Source organism: Trichosurus vulpecula, chromosome 7 (assembly GCF_011100635.1).
Source record: "Trichosurus vulpecula isolate mTriVul1 chromosome 7, mTriVul1.pri, whole genome shotgun sequence".
Lineage (NCBI taxonomy): Eukaryota > Metazoa > Chordata > Mammalia > Diprotodontia > Phalangeridae > Trichosurus > Trichosurus vulpecula.
Genome location: NC_050579.1, coordinates 61,103,559 through 61,124,059, shown reverse-complemented (window position 1 = coordinate 61,124,059; position 20,501 = coordinate 61,103,559). Strand labels below are relative to the sequence as shown.

Here is a 20,501-nt window from a genome sequence, read left to right as displayed (position 1 = left end):
TTACAGGACAAGTACTATATATTCAAAATGGGGTGTACTGAAGCTGATCTAAACAAGTAGAACTGATTGTTAAATTTTTAGTGTGAACATTTTCACCTTGGAAATTTGCAAAAGCTACAGTAAATCAGGGCTTGGTCTATTGTTTTGTGGATTGCCTAGACCTAAGAAAATGACGGTGAAAATGCTAATAAAGCAGATTAAACTTGAAAGAGTATTATTGTACCTACAGTTGTTTTTTTTTTTCTCCAGTAGAGCTGGTTGTTAAAACTTTCACGAGCACATCCCTGGATATGCACTGCTGTAACAGAACAGACCCTGGGTCTGTGGAAATTGTTCAAAGTGCTGAGCTCAAGGTTGGTGATTCCTCACACTCTTTCATCCCCTTTGCCACTCCAGGAGAGTATGCTTGTCTCCTGTATCTCCATGTCTTAAGAGTTTGATTTTTGTTTCTATTTTTGTTTGAAAATTGGCTTTCTAAGGAAAATATGCTTAATCATTGCATTACTGACCTGGGTGTGTCTTTGTATGAATGCAGTTGAGAAAAGCAGTAGGGGGAAGAAAAAGAGAGAAACCAATAATTTGATTACTTCAATATTCATATTCCCCATGGCAATTTTCCTGGCTAGGAACACCAGAATAAAAGAGTTTTTGATTCATTTTTGGGTAACTTTTCAGAGCAGGGAGAGAAAAAAAAAATGTAGACTTAGATCTATCTTCATAATGAGCCAGTAATTTTGGTGGAGGGAAGGCTGTGTGTGACAAGCTGGAGCTGGTATGAATGTTTGCAGGTGGCTGGGTCATTATCCCTCTCCATTGTCTGGTTTGAAAGGAAAAGAGGCAGAGGGGTAGAGGGGTAGAGCTGAGGGAGTCACAGGAGAGAAAGTCATGGCGATGGAGAAGAATTAAGAAGTAGTGACAACCTACATGAAGGTGCTTGCCTCTGAAAAGGAGTAGCCTTCTAGCTCAGTTTAGCTGTGCCAACATTGCCCTGCTGAAGGGGTGGGGTGGGATGAGGTGAGGTGGTGGGGAGGGGTATCATATATATGTGTATATATACACACATATATATATATACACACATATATATGTATATGTACATACACACACGCACATATATATATATATATATACATATATATATTATATAGTTACAGGTTTTTTGTTTTTGTGAGATCATAGCAAAAGATCATAGATTTAGAGCTGGGAAGGATTTCAGAGGCCATCTAGTCCCACCCTGTCATTTTACAGATGAAGAAACCGAGATGAAGTGAGTTGACCAAGGTCACATCGATAGTAAGAGTTACAGGCAGGATTTGGATCCAGGTCCTCTGACTGAGGAGGGTTGGAAATTGCCCCAAATGTATCCACTTGGAGCCTTCATTTCATGAAAGTCTCTGATGTAAGGATTATGGTCTGAAGTACTCTCCATGACCTCAAAGGGTTTGTTATGCAAGCAAGCATGTGAGTATATAGAGAACTTTCAGATACATGAAAATATATCCACATGGGCAGGCCTACACCCACATACAGGCTTATAGCTGTTGGCGTTGAGTCAGGGTGGTAGAATGGAAAGAACCCTACATTTGGAACTTGAGGGTCTAGATTCAGATCTCAGTTCTGCTACTTACTACCTGTGTGACATCACTTCTCTTTTCATGGCTTTCAGTTACCTCCTCAGGAAACTGAGAAGGTTGGACTAGATGACCTCCAGCACCCCTTCCAGTTCTAAATTTAGGTGAAGTGAATAGAGCACTAGGCTTGGAATCAGGAAGACTCATCTTCCTGAGTTCAAATCTGGCCTCAGAGATGGCACTCACTAGATGTGTGACCTTAGCAAGTCACTTAGTCCTGTTTGCCTCAGTTTCCTTATCTGTCAAATGAGCTGGAGAAGGAAATAGCAAACCACTCTGTTATCTCTGCCAAGAAAACTCCAAATGGGGTCACGAAGAGTCAGACACGACTAATAGACATACATGTGCTTTATTATTATTATATTAATATATTATAATATTAATATATTATTAATATATATTATATATATGCTCTGACTCTTCCCTGCTACTAAGCAATTTTTGTCATTTATGTCTTAGCATTTCTCTATTGCTTTTTTTCCCCACAGGGATAGTTTCAAAATTCTCTATTTTTTTCAAGTTCTCAATTCTGCCCTTACCCCGGGAAGATTCCGTTGACGGACAGGTTCAGAGTCTGTCTGAGCTTCCCCGTCTCAGGACCTTTCTGCATCTCCACCGGTTCTCTTCTTTGCTCTGGTCTCTCTCCCAAGATAAAATATGTAGTATGGGGCGGACCTCACTAGGGCTCTCCAGAATGTCTTTAAGTAAACCCCCCGGCCCGGGAAGCTGGTGGTAATTGGAGAAAGCTCCAGGGGTCTTGTGCCTAGATTCTGGGGCTATATCAGCTGGTACGGCTCAAGAGAAAGAAAAGGACCGGTAGCTTTGGAAACAAACAAGTCTAACAATTGCTAATGTTGATTGTCCCTTACATATAACATCTCGCTAGCTCCCGCTGAGCCCCACAATTAAGAACCTGCCAAGGTGCCTTGGTGTGACCTGGTCACGTCACTCCCTTCTCTAGGCTTCCGTCTTCTTTCATCTCCGATGCCCCACCTAACTACAAGTCCCAGCAGAAGGCCTTTTTCTCTTTAATGGTTCAAGGACTCAGCTTTTTGTTCCCTCCGGGGGCTGGGAAAGCCAACAAATGTCCCTTTATTTCTTGCTGTTCCTGTTCTTGGGGTGGGGGAAAGAGGAGGGTGCAGTCGCCGCTTAGAGAGCCCTGCTAGAGCTGAGCTGCAGTAGGGGCTGGCAGGGGGAGGGGTGAACTGGGAGTGAGTGAGTGTGTGTGTGTGTGTGTGTGTGTGTGTGTGTGTGTGTTTATGAGTGTGTCTGGGGAAGGAGCTGGGGGAGTGGAGAAAAGGAGATGGGTGTGAGTGAGTGTGACTATGGGGGCAGAAGATGGGGGTCTGAGTGCGAGTGTGACGGGGAGGAGTTGGGGCTGTGAGCGAGAGCGTTGGTGGGTAGGAGTTGGGGGTAGGTGCGTGATCTCGGGGTGGGGGGCAGAGGTGAGTGTGTATGTTATCACTGATGAGAGGAGCTGGGTGTGAGCGGGAGGGGAGGAGTTGGGGGTGTGAGCGAGAGCGTTTGGGTGGGTAGGAGCTGGGGGGGCGGTGTGTGTGTGAGCATATTGGTAAGTGCGTCTGTGGGGAGGAGCTGGGGGTGGTGTCCGCGCGCTCCGCCCTGCGGGGCGGAACAGAGCGGAGGCTGCTCTGCCCCGGCCCCGCCCTGCCCCGCCCCGCCCCACCCCCGCCCAATCCCCGCCTCTCCCCGCCCCTCTGACCCAGGTATAAAAGCTTCTCCCCCGGGCGTTCTTGGAGATCCGGCTCCTTGCCTACAACCCTAACCCCCAACATGCCTATCATCCTGGGCTATTGGGACATCCGCGGGGTGAGCCGACCGCCCTCGGCCTCCGCGGAAGAAGCCCGTTCTCGGTTCTCCTCCCCGTTCAGCCCTGGGCCCCAGCAGGGGCTGGGTAGCCTGGTGGATCAGACCTGCCCCCGTCCCCCTTAGGCTACTTTTGTCGGCAGTACCTTGGGGAGGGGGACAGACATCCATTCCCCTTAATCTACCTCTTCGGCCGCCCCTTGGGGAGGGGGACAGACACCCTCCACCTCTGCGGGGCAGTTCTTGAGGCCGATCCCTTAGGCTCTCCCTCTAATCCCGGACCCAACTCCATCTGCCTCCCCTGCCACCATGGGCAGGGGTCCCAGAGCACAGTGAGGACTGTGGGGAGTCCCCCTGCCTCAGCTTACTCCCTTGCCCTGGCTTCGCCCCTGCAGCTTGCCCACGCCATCCGCCTGCTCCTGGAGTACACCGGCGCAAACTATGAAGAGAAGGTGTACCATTTTGGGGATGGTAATGGAGAGATGGAGGAGGTGGGGCTGTATCAGTCTAGGTGTGCAAAGCCAGGTCTGGGACCTCCCGGCCTGCGGCCAGCACTGGCACCACAGATCAGGGCCTGCTGCCCCTTCCAGCTCCAAATCTGTGATCTCGGTCCTCTGATCCAGGTGGAGCTCAGGGCTGCCTCCCTCCATAGACAACAGGAAGAAGACTGGGGGGTGGGTGCAGGGCGAGGGAGGGAGATTCATTGGTCTGGAGCTTATTATTCCCAAGTCTCCTTTCTGAGGGACTGAGAGGATAGAGCTCTGGGCTGGTCCTGGACAACTTACTAGCAGTCTGACCCAGAACAAATCACTGGATTTCAGTTTGCCTCAATTTCCTCAACTGTTTAAAATAAGGCTCCCAAGGTTGATAGGAGGATCAAATGAAACAATATTTAAAAAGCGCTTAGCACAGTGCCTACTGTGTGCCATGTAAATGCTAGCTATTACTGTTATTAGTATTAATTATTCCCCTTTTATTCTTAAGATATCTCCCAAGGAGGGTATGTGAGGCCCCAGGGACTTTTTTGTCTTTCCTGAGACTCTACCAGGCCCAGAAGCCTTCCCTTGTTGCCACTCTATGTGGGGTCTTGGTGAGAAAGGGATAGAACTCTGGTTGGGGGAGATCTGGGTGGGGTTACTCCCTCTTCTTCCTTGCAGCTCCTGACTTTGACAAAAGCCAATGGCTGGATGTGAAGTTCTCGCTGGGCCTGGACTTCCCTAACGTAGGTGTCTGCATCAGGGAAGATGCCTCCTTTCCTCCATTTCCTTCCCCCTTTCCTGGCTTAAATGCCACCTTTTCCCCAGGGTCTACAAGTAGCATCTCAGTCCCATAAGGGGGGTGGGGGGAGAAGAGGTGTGAGGGCCCAGGGATTGTCATTAGTTATCATTTGTCTGACCTGTCCCTATTATTTGTGCAGCTACCCTACCTGATTGATGGGGACCACAAGATCACCCAGAGCAATGCCATCTTGCGCTACATTGCCCGACAGTACAACCTGTGTGAGTGAGAGAGGCGGGGCATATTGAGATGGTGAGGAGAGCCTGACTTTTAGGAGCTGCTGTCCTGGACCTGAGTTGCTGACCTCACTCATGTTTTAAGGCTGCACAAAATGCCCCTTCCTTCCAAAACCCTGGGAGGTGTAGTACAAGGAGGGCCAGTAGCACTCTCCCATTTTTACAAATGGCACAGCTTAGAGCCCAGTAAGGTGAAATGATGTACTACCCCAGGTTCACATAGGTAGGAAGTGTTGGAGCCAGGATCTGAAGAACCAAGGTATCGCCTGACTACTCCAGGTGTCAGAGGATCCTGAAAACCTCCTAAGATAATGAATATATCTATTCATCCTCTCCACCTGCAGGTGGTGAGACTGAGGAAGAATGTATTCGAGTGGATATGCTTGAGAACCATGTCATGGACATCCGCTTGCAGCTGTCCCGAGTCTGCCACAACCCAAACTTTGTGAGTTTCCTTCGAAAGGACTGGGCTGGTCCTAGGGCTGAGAGAGGGGAGCAGGAAAGGAGCATGGGCCAGGGCTAAGATATCTAGCCCTAGGATCTGTGTGTGTGTTTGTGTGTGTGTGTGTGGGGGGGGTGGAGGGTGCCGGCTGTGCTGGGGTCTTCCTTCCCTATCTTCCTAACCCTTATCTGTCAGTGTAACAGAGGAGCTGGACTAGGAGCAAGGTCCTGCCCAAAGGGCTTTGTTAGGACATAAAGCCTTCATAAAATCAGCTATGATAACTGACATTTTCAGACTACTTAAGGATTTCCAGACATACATTATCTCATTTGATTAGCACGTCGAAAACAACCATATTTTTTTTGTCCCCATTTTGCAGATAAGAAAACTGAATCTCAGGTTAAGTAATTTGCCCATAGTCACCCAGCTAGTAAGGGCTGGAGGTAGAATTTGAATATAGGTCTCTCTCTCCTCCCAGTGCTCTCTCTAGAGGCAACTGTGTGTGTAGGATAGTGGAGAGAGCACTGGGTCAGGAGACAGGGAGACCCAAGTTCAAATGCAGCTTTAGACACTTACTAGCTATGTGACTCTGGGCAAGCCAAGTCTTCGCCTTTATTTGCCTCAGTTTACCTCATCTGTAAAATGAGGATAATTATTTGCAAAGCATTTTAGCATGTTCCAGGCAAGCTTGTTTCCTTCCTTCAAGCATGCTGATTACTGTATTATTAGTAACTGATCATTAAATTCATTGTTCTTATTATTAATAACAATAATAATAATGTTAGCTGCCTCGGCAGCTTGTAGACTATCTCAACTGCTACGTCATTTTGTCTCCCCCCTTTCTTCCACATTCTCTCCAGTCAGCCAATCAGTAAAGAAGTATTTGTTAAATGCTCACTCTATGCCAAACATTGTACGCCAAATGCTAGCAATGCAAAGAAAAGCATAAATAGCCTCTTCCTTCAAGAAGCTCTCATTTTAGTGGAAGAAGCCACATGTAAATAACTGGGTGAAGACCAAAAGAGCTGCCGGTAGGTGATCTGTGAGAAGGCATCAGCAGCTGGTGAGGCCAGGAAAGCCTCCACTCACCTTCTACCCTCGGCTTTGGGATTCCATCCAGCCTGGATGGTGCCAGACTTTTGTTACCTAGCCACCCCTTAACTCATCCTTGCCTTTTGACCAGTCTGCCCTAACATTGCCATCTTCCAAGTCATGAGTCAGAATTGATCAAAGCCCTCCTTCACAAGCTGGCCCCTTCCTACCCTATCTTTTTAGACTTCTTAAACTGCTTTCCCTCTACACACGCCACAATCCAGCTATAGGCCCACCTGCTGCTTCTCAAAAAACACTTTCTTCATTCCCTGCTTTTGGGCTGGCTTTCCCTGATGATCTTCCCCCTCTCTTCCACCTCTTAAGGAATCCTTTGAGACTCAGTTCAGACACCACATGCAGGAGACCTTCCCCAGGTGCTCTCGCCTTCCCTCTAAGGTTATCTTTGGGATGATCCAATGATACCATATTTGTAAAGTGCTTACTCAGTGCTTGGCACATGGCAGGCACTTAATAAGTCCATCCCTTCCTTCCTTCCTTCCTTCCTTCCTTCCTTCCTTCCTTCCTTCCTTCCTTCCTTCCTTCCTCCCTCCCTTTCTCCCTTACTCCTTTCCTTCCCTCCTCCTTTCCTTTTACAATTCTTCCTCTTATGTCATATCAGTGACAAAACTGTTAATATAATTGTTACTGTAATGACAGAAAATTGTTGATCCTATCACCTAAACCTTTTAGTCACCATGGAAATATCAAAATCCCAGTATTGTCCTTCAGATTAGATTGGGCTGAATCACACCCTGGGTCCTCCTCCATATGTTGCCTTGTGGCAAGCCCAGCTCCAGCTGGATCTCAGCTTCAAGTGTCCTTGCCTGCTTTCTTTGGGATTCCTGACATGAAGGGCAAAACAGCCAGAATGAAGTGACTTTCCTTGCCCTGTTTGCCGAGGGCCACTGGGATCTCATGACCAGGCCTTGCTACCTCACCTATCTCCTCCCCCCTCCTCCTGAAATTATAAAAACTTTTCCATGGATCTCTCTGTTTGGGAAATCCACTGGATATCCCCCACAGTACCAGGTTTGCTGCCCTGTCATCTCAATTAAAGACACTTGATTCCTCATCTCATGGTAATTGATTTATTTCAGGTTTCAACACTTAGCACTGTGTAGTAAATCTAGAGGTGTTGAACTGGGGGCTGGCCCAGTGCAGCCCAAACCAGATTAAAGCATAATTGGGAAATGTTTAACAAAAATAAATAACAATAAAAATAAAATAAATAACAATAAATAAAAATAAATAACAATACAATGCAACATTTGAATTTGATGTAGTAGAAAGACCATCGAATCTGCTGGTTCAGATCTCACTTTATTCCCTGAGTGATTTGGGGCAAGTTATTTGTCTGTGCCTCAGTTTCCTCATCTGAGAAATGAAGGGGTAGGATTGGAGGAACTCTGAGATCTGTTCTAGCTTTAAATCTATGAGATCTGGGATTACGGGGTCTGAGTCTATCTCACCTCTCACCAGGGCCCTGATTTTAGTCTCATAGGAGGGAGAGGAACACTCCATTTGGAGAGAGTTGCCAGGGGTCAGGTGTATGCATGCTTTGGCCGGGGCCCAAGCAGAGATCTAGAGGAGAGTCAGCATCAGGCCTCAGGGAAGCTCCCTCCTTATCAGTGGATGGCTTTGATCAATCTTTTTTTTTTCTTTCCCAGGAAATTCTGAAAATTGAATACCTGGAGCAGCTTCCGGGGCAGTTGAGGCTGTTCTCCGTGTTTCTGGGGAAGTGGACGTGGTTTGCAGGGGATAAGGTGAGTCTGAAGAAAGAGGAGAGAGTTGGGCATTTTTTTTTCTCATTGGGAGCTAAGCAAGGAGCAGAAGAATCTCTCTGACTTGACTCTTCCCTTCTTTTCCCTCTGCCAGATCACTTATGTGGATTTTCTTGTGTATGATGTCCTTGACCAGAACCGAAAGTTTGACCCCTGCTGCTTGGACGACTTCACAAACCTCAAGGCTTTCTTAGATCGATTCGAGGTGATACCTCCACCCTTCCACCTTCTGAGGCTGTATTCCCTCTCTGATGTGTCCCTGGGGCCTGGAGGGGTGGAGTGGACAGGCTGTGCTGGGCTCCTTGCCAGGCCCCTGTTAGACAAATCAACCAGTTATTACGTGTGCTCATTTCTTGAGGCCACTAGGCCCAGGTTCTTTTCCTTGGCTTGGGTTCCCCAGTGACTGACTGCCTGGGGTCGAGCGGATGTTGAATTCAGTTTTCTGGGTGGGAGCGTCATTGGGGTTGATATGGATGGGGCAGGCAGGGTTTAGGGAGCAGCCTGGGGCCTACGGTCAGAGTTACTTTATTCCTGGGGGGGTGGTGGTTTGTGGGTGGCCTTAGTGGAGGAAGAGAGTTTTAGGCTGAACTAGTCTGTTTGGGGACAGAGGATAACTGAATCCTAGTTTCTGTTTCTGTAGAATTGCTAAAGTTATAGGAATTGTGCTGTTGGAGTTAGGGCTTGCTTGTATTCATATCCATGGGGTGCTGAATTCAGATTTTTGATGGCGTTCTGAATAGCTGGCTCTCTGCCCTTCTCTTCCACCAAACACATTTTAACTTATTGGGTTGGTGTTTTCTATGTCAGAGATTACATTTTTTTTTAAAAAGGTCTAGAAGGAAACTGAAGTCCACATGTGTCAGTGATTTACCGGTTGTTATTCAGGGAGGTAGTTAGCCTAGAACCCGGGTTTTCCAACTCCGAGTTAAGATTTAAATGTCTTTGGGCAGTTAAGTTGTGGTAGGTTTTAAGTCATTTTCAGTGGACTTTCAGGTAAGAGACATTCACTCTATCACTTAATTACAAAAATAAGGACATCAGGACGGTGCACTATCCCTATAAGGGACAGAGACTGAACTTGAGATTTCCCTGGCTTCAGAAACTCCCAGGTGAAGAAACTCCCTCTTCCCACCCGGGTCAGCACTTCTTTGTAACTGATGGACTTATAGGTTCAGTGGGACCATGAGTCAGATATATGTCTGAGGTGAGACTTGAACCTAGATCCTTCCTGGCTTGTAGAGCAGCTCCCTAACTATTATACCATAATGCCTCACGATGTTTTGGGTTTTTTGCCTTTCTTTGCGTCTGTGGTGCTCAGGGAACCCAGTAAACACTTAAATATTTGTTGACTGTCATCTATCCGTACCCCTTTTGATGTCGAGTGAAGCCATCTCTGCCTGTTAAAAGTGGAAGGAAAGGCTTGTAGATGCTGATTTGTGAAGGGCTAAAGCTGGATTATTGCAAGATGGTGGGAAATTTGTCCTTGCAAGGTAATCTTGGGGGAGGGGAGAGACAAAATATCTATGGAAAGACCATTGTCATCAAGAACAAACAGTTCAGATGGTAATCCTTTCTTTAAGGCAAGATCTGGCAGGGAACTTGAGTTAATCTGGGCCACTTGCCAAGGAGATCTTCTGGTTGAGGGAATCCTTCTGTGAGCAGGGGGACAAAAAGAAGCCTGGCAGAAGGTACCCTGCTGCCTCATTTTATTTCAGGGCTTCCCAGAAGGAAGAGTTCAGACTTTGACTGGAGAGAGAAGCCTGCAGGGCAGAATTCTTAAGAATCTTGTTTGTTTGTTTTTTGGACAGCCAGAGACCTTGGCTCAGGCTGGAAGGAGCTGGGCTTATAGGCTATGCTGAATGCCTTGGGGGTAGAATGAACACTGGGTTTGAATCCAGCTTTGGTACTTGGTAACTGTGTAACTTTGGGCAACTCACTTGACTTTTCTGGGCCTTATTTTCCATATCTGAAAAAATGAGGTGGGGGTTGGTCTGGATGATTGCTTAAGGTTCCTTCTTCCAGCTCCCCATCCTATATGCTATGAGAGGAGGGCTCCGTTTCTGGAGAGAATTCTGTTGGTAGCCGCAGCCATGATGAGCATTGAAGGGTTTTCGTCTAGGCATCTTGCTCTTGCTTGTGTGGGCATAAGTTGGCTGAGGAGGATGAGGAGGAGAAGGCTAGGTTTGTTGAAAATCAATGCCTATATTGAGATAGAGGAGGTTTCTGGCCTTGATTATTCCATCGTTTCCTAATGGGCCCAGGCCTGTGGTGCCACAGATGTCAGTGACTGGTATTAGAATCAAGGACCACACTATAGATGACTCTCCTTCCTGTTCCAGCAGCCGACTGGTATCTCACACTTGGCTTGTTCAAGGTCGGGTCTCTTCTCCCCTGCCCACTCCAAGCCCCAGGCTGCAAGCCTAGGACCTGGTAGTGGGCCTACTGAGCCTGTGCGGTGACTGCTGGGGTTCTTATCTCAGGGTGGCAAGGGTGAGAGAGGTGGAGAACTGGGAGACCAAGCCTTGTCTTCTGTCTCCTCCCACCAGAGTCTGAGTAGTATCGCTGCCTACTTAGCCTCCGAGCGCTGCCAGCCCTATCCAATCTTTGCAAAGATAGCCTGCTGGGGTAATAAGTAGTGACCCACATGGACCAAAGGCCTGGGAGGAATGGCCGCCACTGATCCAGCTGCAGTGGAGGGCTGATAAGAAGATTCCTGGCCCTCACCTGGGAGCACGGGGTTTCTAATAAAGCGCCGTAACTATTCCTCTGCTTTTCATTTTGAATTTGGTTTTCTACCCTTCAGCCGTCTAACCCATCTGCCAACCCCTTTACTTCTCTCCAGGGGCCTCACCTTTATCTCTGCCAGGTCCTTCTTCACTCCCCTGTGTAAGGGGGTGCAGAGGATGTAGTGCTGGGCTTGGAGTCAGGAGACTTGAGTTCAAATCCAGCCTCAGATGATTAGTAGCTGTATGACCCTGGACAAGTCACTTAATCTCTGCTTGTCTGTTTCCTCAACTATTAAATGAGGATAGAAACAGCACCTGCCTTCCAGGGTATGGACCAAAGACCTCTTTGAGCTAGCAAGATCCCTTCTTTGTCTCTCTTTCTGGGCCCCTTCCCTTGAACCATCACACCACAGTGGGCAGGAGGAGTCCTTTGGGAAAGACTTGGATGTTCCTCTCACCGTCAGTGTCTCTACAGCTTTATAAACTGAACCCAGGCACCTGTGAGGGTGGGAGGAGCAGGGATAGGGAGGGTGGGGGTAGTGTCAGGCGGTTCAGACAGTTTGTAAGTACCTGGTCTCTCCCACAACCATCCATCTTCATCATCACTTCCATGTTTACCACTTCCTCTAATCCCAGCAACTCATTCCAGTGAATGACCCCATGTAAATTCAGAGGCCCTTGTCTTCTTGGGCCGAGCCTGGTTCCTTGCTGTCCCAGGAATTTTTTTTAGGGAATAGGTGTGGGAGGGAGAGGACAATGGAGAGGCACATGGTGGGATGTTGGGTGGGCTCAATGCATTACCAACTGAGAACGGGAAGGGATGAAAAGGGTGGCATCTGAGAGGTGTGACCGGAAGCTGTGGACAGTCTTTTCGCTCCATTGATATCCACACAATGACAAGAAAGGTAGAAGGAAGGGCCCTGGCACATTGTGGGGGCCCCTTAGAGGTCTTATGGGAGAACAAGGACAAAAGGTGCACAAGATAAGAGGGGATGAGTTATATGCATTGTAGAAGAGAGTAACTGCGTCGATGGATGGAGTATCAGAGCAAGAACATCTCATCCTCTGGTGGGAAGAACATTGCCAAAGCTGATCCCAATAATTTTTGCAACTGGGGCAAGGGGTGGGAGGTGGGGAGGATGAGGGAGGCTCATCTGGGTTGCTGGGGAGGAAGTTTGTTCTAGGACCTTGCAAAATTTCCAGGCCCATAGAGTGGGCACTGCTGAAGAGATAGGCTCAGTCACTGGGCATTTATTGAGTGCCTATTACAGGCCAGACATTGTGCAAAGCCAAGCAAAAAGATGGTAAAGAATTCACAAACTCATGGGGGAACAATACACAAACAGTTCTGAACAAACGAGCTACCTGCGGGATAAATGGGAAATAATTAACAGAGGGAAGGCACTGGAATTCAGAGGGATTGGAAAGGTTTCTTGTAAGAAGGTGGGATTTTAGTTTGGGACGTGAAGGAACCATGGGAAGCCAGGAGGTAGAATGAGGAGGGAGGGCAAGGGGGAGGGGTAGAGAAAATGCTGGCAGCTGAAAGACAGAGGGTCAGTTCATGGAACAGCCAGGAGGACAGTGTCACAGGATCTAAGAATATGTCTGGGGTGGGGGTGGGGGGGCAGGAATAAGGTATAAGAAGAGCTGAAAGATGTGTGTTGGAGGCTTTTGAATGCTAAACAGAAGATTTTGTATATTGAGTAGGTGAGGTGACCTGAGTTTTAGGAAAATCACTTTAATGGTGAAGGGGGATGGATTGGAGCGAGGCAGGCAGACCCATAGTAGCCATTGCAATAATCTGTATGTGAGGTGATAAGGGTGTGCACAGAGTGGTCAGAAGACAGAAGAGGACAAATCTGAGAGATGAAATCTTTCCAAGAGGCCTTGGCGACAGATTGGATATGAAAGTGAGAGGGAATGAGGAATGAGCGGTGCTTGAAGCCCTCACTGGTGCTATTAGCGCTCCCTAAAGTACTGCCCCATTTCCAGTACTGGACCCTGGATTCAGAATTGAGTCTGTTTGCAAACAGCTCCATTACCGCCTAGCTGTGTGGCTTACGGGCCTTGGTTCCTCTCCTGTAAAATGGGGATGGGAGTAGTGGTGGGGGTGGGGCTAGAGCATCTCTAAGGTAGCTGTGGAGTCCTATGCTCCTACGGAAAGTAGGAACTGCTCCTCTCCCCCAGCAGGGATGGGGTTGCTACTGGAAGACCATGGAGCTCAAAAGCCCCTCCTTAGTGCCAGCTTTTCTAACCTCCCCCTTTATACACAAAGCCTCTCTTCCATCAGAATCCTCTTTGCCCTCAGCCTGCTCTCGATAATTAAAAGCTCTAGCCTAGTTTCTTCTTTCTTTTCTAGTTTTCCTTCCTTCTTTGAATGCTGCTGTTGCCAGGCTGTGAGGCCCCTAGAAACAGAGGGGGGAAGGCCTCGGGACAACAATGGGGCCTGGAGGTGGGGCTTGAACCTGGGGTCAGGGCTATCCTGAATAATTCAGTAAAAATGGAAGGATTTCAGAGTGAGCTAGCCTAGGAAAGCCTATCAGAACTCAGGAATTAATTATGTTGACCATGAAGTTCAAATTTCTCAGCCCATCTCAAGGTTCTCCACACAGGCACCAGCTGTTTTATCATGCATATAAATCCACTATTCTAGCCAAACTGGTCTATTCGGTCTTCTGGATACACTTTGCACTTTGTGAACCCTGTTGCAGCATTTTCCCCCAGCTTAGAACGCCCTCCTCTCCCCTTCTTTGCTTATTGAAATCCTATCCCTTCTTTAACACCGAACTGAAATCCTATGTCCTCTTACCAAGTCAGCTGGTTGCCAGCTAATCTCTCCTCCCATCCCCCTCCTCCCCTTGGGTGTTAATAGGTGATATGACTTTTAAGACCTGAAGGAATGTCATTGATGGTGATATTTCAGATACTCCAAATAGCTGCTATGATTTGTTAGAAACAGGGGTCAGGAACCTTGTTACATAGGGTCTAGCTGGGTTCCTTTGGGCTCTTTCCTCCCTGGGCTGTGCCTGGGCCTGCCTAATCCTAAGTGGACCAAGCAGGGAGAGCTAGAGGGCCAGTGCTGGGAGACTTCTGACAAACTTAGCTTCCCTCTTGTTCCCCACTTCTCCTGCATATATATAGCTTGTTTGTGTAATTTTGCTTATTGTGTCCCCTATCAGACTGTAAGCTCCTTGAGCGCAGGGATTGTCTTTCGCTTTTCTTTTTTTATCCCCAGGGCTTAGCATCATGCCCGGCACATAGTAGGTGTTTAATAAATGTTTACTGAATGATGGCAGGAGAGGCCAGCAGCTGTCACCACTGGATAAGGGTCCCAGTGGAAGAAGTCTCCAGAGCGTCGTTTAACCGCTCCAGTCCCATTCCCTCTTTATCCACTCCTCCTGGGGTGCCTTTCCCCACAATCACTGAGATGGACACATAGCTCACATAGATCCATGTTTATTTTTAATGTTCCAGAGCAAGTTGATAAGGCTACAGGAAGGAATGAGGGAGGTGGGGGGATGGAGTGAGGCCCTTCTTCTAGCCCCATTGGCAGCTACCTGTCTTCCCTGCCCTCAGGCCCTTCCCCTGCCTCAGTGACCATACCTCCCCCTAAACCATTGCTAGGACAGCGGGGAGCAGGCTGGAGGGAAACATCGCTTCAGAAACAGCAAGGGCAGGGCCAGGGGAACCTGGCAAGCAAACCAGGTCTCTCGGAGCAGAGAAAGGCATGTGGAAAGCCCCTCTCCTGCCTGGGTCTTGGTATAGCTAAGCTCTTTTGTTGGCCCACTTGGCCATCTTGTTATGGATGGGCAGCTTGTAGAATCTGTCAGAGCGCATGTAGGCTGCGATCTTCTCCAGAGCCTTGGGTGGAACAAGAGGGGAGAAAAAAAAGTCAACACCCTAACTTCCACACAGAGTGCAGCAACTCTCCCTCAATACAGTAATAAACACCTTCTGTAGATACAGCGCTTTTCAGGCCGCACAACACCTTAGGTAGGGAGAGTATTAAACCCATTACAGATAAGACCGAGGCTCAGAGGTTAAGCTCAAGTATTGAGCCTGCAAGTCAGATTGCCTTTGTCCTCCACTGTACCTCACCTCTCCAAAAAAAAAAAAAAATGACTACCATACACCCTCACCTACTCCATTTCAAAATCCCCCTAGAGTAACTAGCTGCCCCCGTCCCATGCAGACTACTGGTAGTCTACAGGAGCCTGGTTTAGAGAAAGGGAATCTTTTACACAGGTTACCTCCAGGGACAAGGAAAAGTATTGGCAATTGAGGACAGGGGCTGGTTCCCGTCTGGCCTCAGGGTCCCAAGCTGAATGACAAGAGGGAGTCTGGCACTGGAGGACAGGAAAAGCTAGATCTTTACCTCAAAGCGGGCAAGGAAATCCTTCAGATTTGGGAATTCATCCAGGCACTTGGGTTCCAACATTCGGTTCTGGTCTAGGACATCATACACGATGAAGTCCACAAAAGTGATCTAAGGTGGGAAAATGTCATAGATTGAAAGGCCCTCAAGTTGCTAGGGAACAAGGTCCCTCCCTTCCTTCCCTGGCTCCTACCTTGTCCCCTGCAAACCATGTCCGCTTTCCCAGGAACTGGGAGAAGAGCTTCAGCTGATCTGGGAGCTGCTCCAGGTACCCAGGTTTCAGTTTCTCCTGGATCAGAGGGAAATGAACAGTCAACATCTACCACATTGCTTTTTCCTCTGGCTCTCCTCTCAAAGACTAGGACCATGAGCTTTCCCTTGGCCCTCCCCTAAAACTGGCTCTCTTTGCACTCTCTGCCCTAAGGAGGAACGAAAGCCTAATCTTCCCCTATCTTTGATAGCAAAATTGCCTTTTTCTATTACCACATGTCTACATTTTTTTTCATCATGAAATCAATTATAGGATTATGGTAAGAACATTCCCTTGGGGTTACCTGAAGGAAGCATGACTTAGCAAAAAGAATCTGGGGATGTGGGTGGTGCTCATTACTGGAGTCAGGTAATAGCTTGGTTGGTGATGAGGTACCCAGCCTTACTACTCTACGAAAGGAATTGGGAACTTAAAAAGTTTCCCTTAGACACACCACCGGCAAGTCATTTAAGTAGCTATCATAGGTGATATGAGGAAGAGTCCAGGACTTGGAGACAGGAAGATCTGGGTTTGAAACTCTATCTCAGCCACCTACCACACTGTGCGGCCAAATCACTGAGGCATTCTCGGACTCGGTTTCTTCAAGGGTACAATTGAGGCAGTACCTACCTCAGAGGGTGGTTATGAGGATCAAATCAGTTAACATGTAAGTTCCAACCCACCATGATGGTGCAGAAATGACTACCCCACATTCTTACCCACTCTATTTTAAAATGTACCCCACGTCTGGAGTAACTGATCAACTCCATCCACAAAGATTGTAAATGTGGGCAGGGGAGTGCTTCACATAGCACCTGGCACACAATAGGTGCTTAATAAATGCTCGCTGACTTGGGGAACCCAGATTAGGAGAAAGGGGGCCTTAAAGTGCTATATAATACCAGCTATTATTATGACCTCTCTGGGCTTCAGACCCTTATTTATAAAATAAACAACCTCTAAGATTTCTTCCATCTTCAAATCTAAGATCCTATAATAGAATGGCTGGCCACCTGGGAGGTGCTGGTTTGAAAAGAAAGAAGACAGCTGATGCCAAACAGACAGGCTCCAGGGATGATGATGATGACGACAATGATGATGATGAGATGTAAAGAAGCTGGGTCTCATAGGAAGACCTGGTTAGTGGGTATGAGCCAGACAACTAAACTGGATAGGGGAGGGAAAAGTAGGCTGGGAGAAGGGACGGATGCCCACTGACTAAAACCACTGGGATCTCCAAGAAAAGAGGCTAGAAGGTCAAAGGAATTATCTGCTCCATTACTGCCAAAAAGCCTGAATTCCATACAAACTTTAAAGAAGCGTCGCAACTTTATAAGACTTTCCCATGTTCCTTCTTTTAAACCCATGCCTTTCCTGCAGTTTAGATGAGCACTAAAAATCCTTAGAATCCCCCACCTCCATCTACTCCCCCACTACTGTGTGCCTGTTTCCCAGATAGAGGAGAAGTGTCAATTTGTAGCCCCTTCCTCAGTGGACCTAAGAGAAGAATCCCGGTGGGACAATGGAGTTTCCTTGTAGGAGCAAACAGCTGGGACAGGGAAAGTAAGCTGATTACTGGATTACCTTCTCCCCAGAAAGTGTTCTCTCTCCACAATGACCGGGGAGCTGAAGCTTGAATGTGGGGCTGGACATTTCATTTACCTCAAAGTGATTTACCGTAAGAACACCTAAGAGTCACAATTCCTAGGTTAGGCCCTCAGGTCTGAAAGCCCCTGAAACAGGTATCAGGGAGACAAATAGAGGAAGAAAGAAGCCTCTGGGAACCACAGACCCTGCTTTCTGTCTTTACCCCTAGTCTTTTCCCCATTCCAACCTATATAGAAGAAACTCACAAAATCTGGGCTGTAGGAGATCCGAACCAGCTGCATACGGAAATCCATGACCTGGTTCTCCAGCAAGTCCACGCGAATCTTCTCGTCCTCGGTCTCACCACCTGTAGGCAGGCAGGAAGATTACCCCTCATCATTCCAGTCTTGGAGAGCTTGGGACTTCCTTTACTACCTCCCCACCACAACTTACACATGTTATGCTTTCGGGCAATGTAACGCAGGATGGCATTGCTCTGGGTGAGCTTACGTTCCCCATCAATCAGGTATGGCAGCTGGAAGAAGAGTAAGGACAGGTCAGTCAAACGGTTAATGATGGTCCTTGGCACCTCTGCTCCAGTGCCCTGAATCTCCACAGGGCCCCACCAAGCCAAGGCACAGAGAGACAAGAAGAATTTGGAAGCACCTCCCCTGAGGCAGATACTTACGTTAGGGAAATCCAGGCCCAGCTTGAACTTCACATCCAGCCACTGGCTTCGGTCATAGTCAGGAGCTGTGGGGAAGAAACAGCAGTAGCCCTAGACCTCCCCACAGTTCTGTCCCATTCTCACCAAGACCTGACATGGAAAGGCAACGGAAGGCTCTCTGGGCCTGACAGAGGCTGAGTAATGACAGAGAAGCCCAGGGCCACATATACCCAGGCTGCTCTGTTTGGAAGGTATCTTGGGACTAAAGGGGATAATTAATCTGGGAAAGAAGGGCAGGGGTGGGAACCTGTGGCCTTCTAGGTGTGGCCTTTTGACTGAAAACAAGTTTTACAGAACAAATTCTTTTATTAAGGGGATTTGTTCTGTGAAATTTGGATTCAGTCCAAAGGCCAAACTTGAGGGCCTAGAGGGCCCCATGTGGCCTCGAGGTGTGTGTGTGTACATACATGGAGCTCAAACCTTAAGTTTCCCCACCCCTGCTGGACTCACCCCCGTGTTTTACCCATCCTCACCAAGACTGCCTGAGAAGCTTCTGCTAGGTCCAAGGAGCCAGGAAAAAGACTGAGCTGCAACTCCATAGACCCAGATTTCTAATCCTGCCCTCTTGCTAGGCATCATGGATCAGAGTTGTCTTGCAAAGAGCCATTTTTAACTTGGGCACTTTTGCCAGTCTCCAATCACGGATGGCCATTTTTCCTGGCCCCCTTGGGAAAGGTCCAGGACTCCTTGCAGGCAAAGGGCAGGCAGGGCCTGGTGCATTTCATTAATGCTCCCTTCTCTCTTAACTTACCTTCCCCACAACGGTAAAGCTTCTCCTCATAGTTTGAATCCGTGTATTCCAGGAGCAGGCGGATGGCATGGGCCAGCTGAGGAGGGGTCAGACAGTGAGGGTAGGGAGTGGAGACTCCCTCTCAGTGATCCTATTTCCCCTCTTGGCACATCCCCCCACCCTCATTAGACAGCTCTCATCTACCACTACTCTGCGGAATAAGTCTGGGGGCCCTAACTTTTGTGGGCGTAGCAAAGGAGCCCGACTCCCCCATGCTGCAGCATCTGCATTCTCTCCTCCCTCTACCGGGGCACAAGCTGAGTCAAAGAATATCGTATAAACAGCGAGTCCCCAAAGTCTTAGGGCAGTTTTAAGTTAGTCAAAGGGCGGTAAAAGTCTGCGTAAAGGGAATGGTGGCCAGTTGATGCTGGCTGTTAACAGGGAGGGAGTGAGCGCAGGAGTGGAAATTAATTTCACTTGCAAAGCAAGTGCCCCTTGGTAGGAAGGGGCCCCTCCAAGAAAAGCCCACGGACGTCAAAGGGGATGGGGAGGGGAGAAATGCACTCGGTAAAGGAAGTCATTTGGTGCGCTCCCGAATCCTCAGACCCTCCCCAATCCGATTCTAGCCCCCACCCCGAAACTGCGTGCTGCACAAGAGGGGTGGGGAAGTCCTCCCTACGTCCCTCCATCGCTGGAAGGGACTGAGGCCTGGGGAGCATTTCGAGGGCGGGTGGAGCAGCTGCAGCTACAGGCCGCCGCGCCCCCTCCACGAGTTCTCCCATCCCCCCCCGCCCAGACAAAGCGGGGCCCCGGGTCCCGGAGAAAGCCCAGCCCTTTGGGTTCCCCCTCCCCGCTACTCGCGTTCCTCCCCCAGGCTTGGGAGGGCGCTCACCCCGCGGATGTCCCAGTAGCCGAAGATCATAGTCATGTTGTCAACAGGCTGGATCAGGTAACTGAATCCAGGGTGGACGCGGGGGAATTTATCTCCAGCTAGAAGGGGGCAGGCCCAGTGGGAGGTGGGCAGATCTAGGCTCCTCCCTTTCTCCATCCCCCCGCCTCCAGCCCCGAGCTCCAGGCCTAGGCAGAGTACCGAGCTCTGAACGGGCCGGTGTGCGCCATAGAAGCTGCTCAAGTCCTGGACCCCCTTAGACCCTTCGCATACCTCGAGTTTCCTTCGGGGTGCCTAAAACGTGCGTGCGCCGCCGATGCGCCTCCGAGCAGATGTTTGTACCACCCCGAGCTCGAGCCTCCGGTCCCACCTTGTTGGGAGAGCGCTGCTCCCGGGGCCAGGATAGCGTACCCTCCTGAACACATGTTCAGTCCTAGAGTCCTGAGCCGGGGGACATCGCTAGCTCAGTCCACAAGCATCTATTAATATCTGTCTGTGCCAGGCACTATTCCAAAGGGTGGGGATACAAAAAGTGTGTGTGGGGGGAACCCGTTCTAGGAGGTCACCTTCTAATAGAGGAGACCACGTGTAAACAGCTGTTAACATCCTTGCAGGGTAAATGGGAGGTAGGCACAGAGAGAAGGCCGAAGCAATGGAAACCTCCTGCACGGATGAGTTTTGGCCTGAGTCTTGAGGGAGGCTAGGAGGCAAAGGCTGAGAGAACAAGCATTTCTAGAACCCGGGGACAGATCGTGAGAAGCCAAGGAATGGGGAGTTCAGTTGTGGTTTGGTAGCAGCAGCCAGAAGGTCAGAGTCACCGGATCGTGGCGTTCGAGGAGGGGAGTAAGGTATAAAAAGCCTGGAAGGGTTGGAAGGGGCCAGGTAAGGAAGGGTTTTGAAAACCAGACAAAGGACTTTATATCTGATACCAGA

General features: G+C 48.8%; 2 protein-coding genes across 3 annotated transcripts; one reads left to right on the top strand and one right to left on the bottom strand.

The window, feature by feature from the left end:
- The first annotated feature begins 3,416 nt into the window (after positions 1-3,416).
- Positions 3,417-10,920, top strand: LOC118857152 (glutathione S-transferase Mu 1-like). Of its 2 annotated transcripts, XM_036767794.1 has the most exons (8): positions 3,417-3,458; positions 3,851-3,926; positions 4,613-4,677; positions 4,873-4,954; positions 5,314-5,414; positions 8,171-8,266; positions 8,379-8,489; positions 10,831-10,920. In XM_036767794.1, the coding sequence occupies exons 1-8, from the start codon at positions 3,423-3,425 to the stop codon at positions 10,918-10,920; spliced, it is 657 nt and encodes a 218-aa protein (XP_036623689.1). In that variant the 5' UTR covers positions 3,417-3,422. The 2 variants fall into 2 exon arrangements, with proteins under 2 accessions (XP_036623689.1, XP_036623688.1); XM_036767793.1 differs by lacking the exon at positions 8,379-8,489 and having other exon boundaries at positions 3,423-3,458.
- Positions 10,921-14,450: 3,530 nt separating this feature from the next.
- LOC118858127 (glutathione S-transferase Mu 3-like) lies at positions 14,451-19,677 on the bottom strand. Its single transcript, XM_036768583.1, has 8 exons — positions 19,572-19,677; positions 18,701-18,776; positions 17,911-17,975; positions 17,676-17,757; positions 17,489-17,589; positions 15,579-15,674; positions 15,386-15,496; positions 14,451-14,871 (listed from the first exon to the last, which is right to left on the bottom strand). Exons 1-8 carry the CDS (start codon positions 19,605-19,607, stop codon positions 14,776-14,778), a joined length of 663 nt encoding a protein of 220 aa, XP_036624478.1. The 5' UTR covers positions 19,608-19,677; the 3' UTR covers positions 14,451-14,775.
- Between the last annotated feature and the right edge of the window lie 824 nt (positions 19,678-20,501).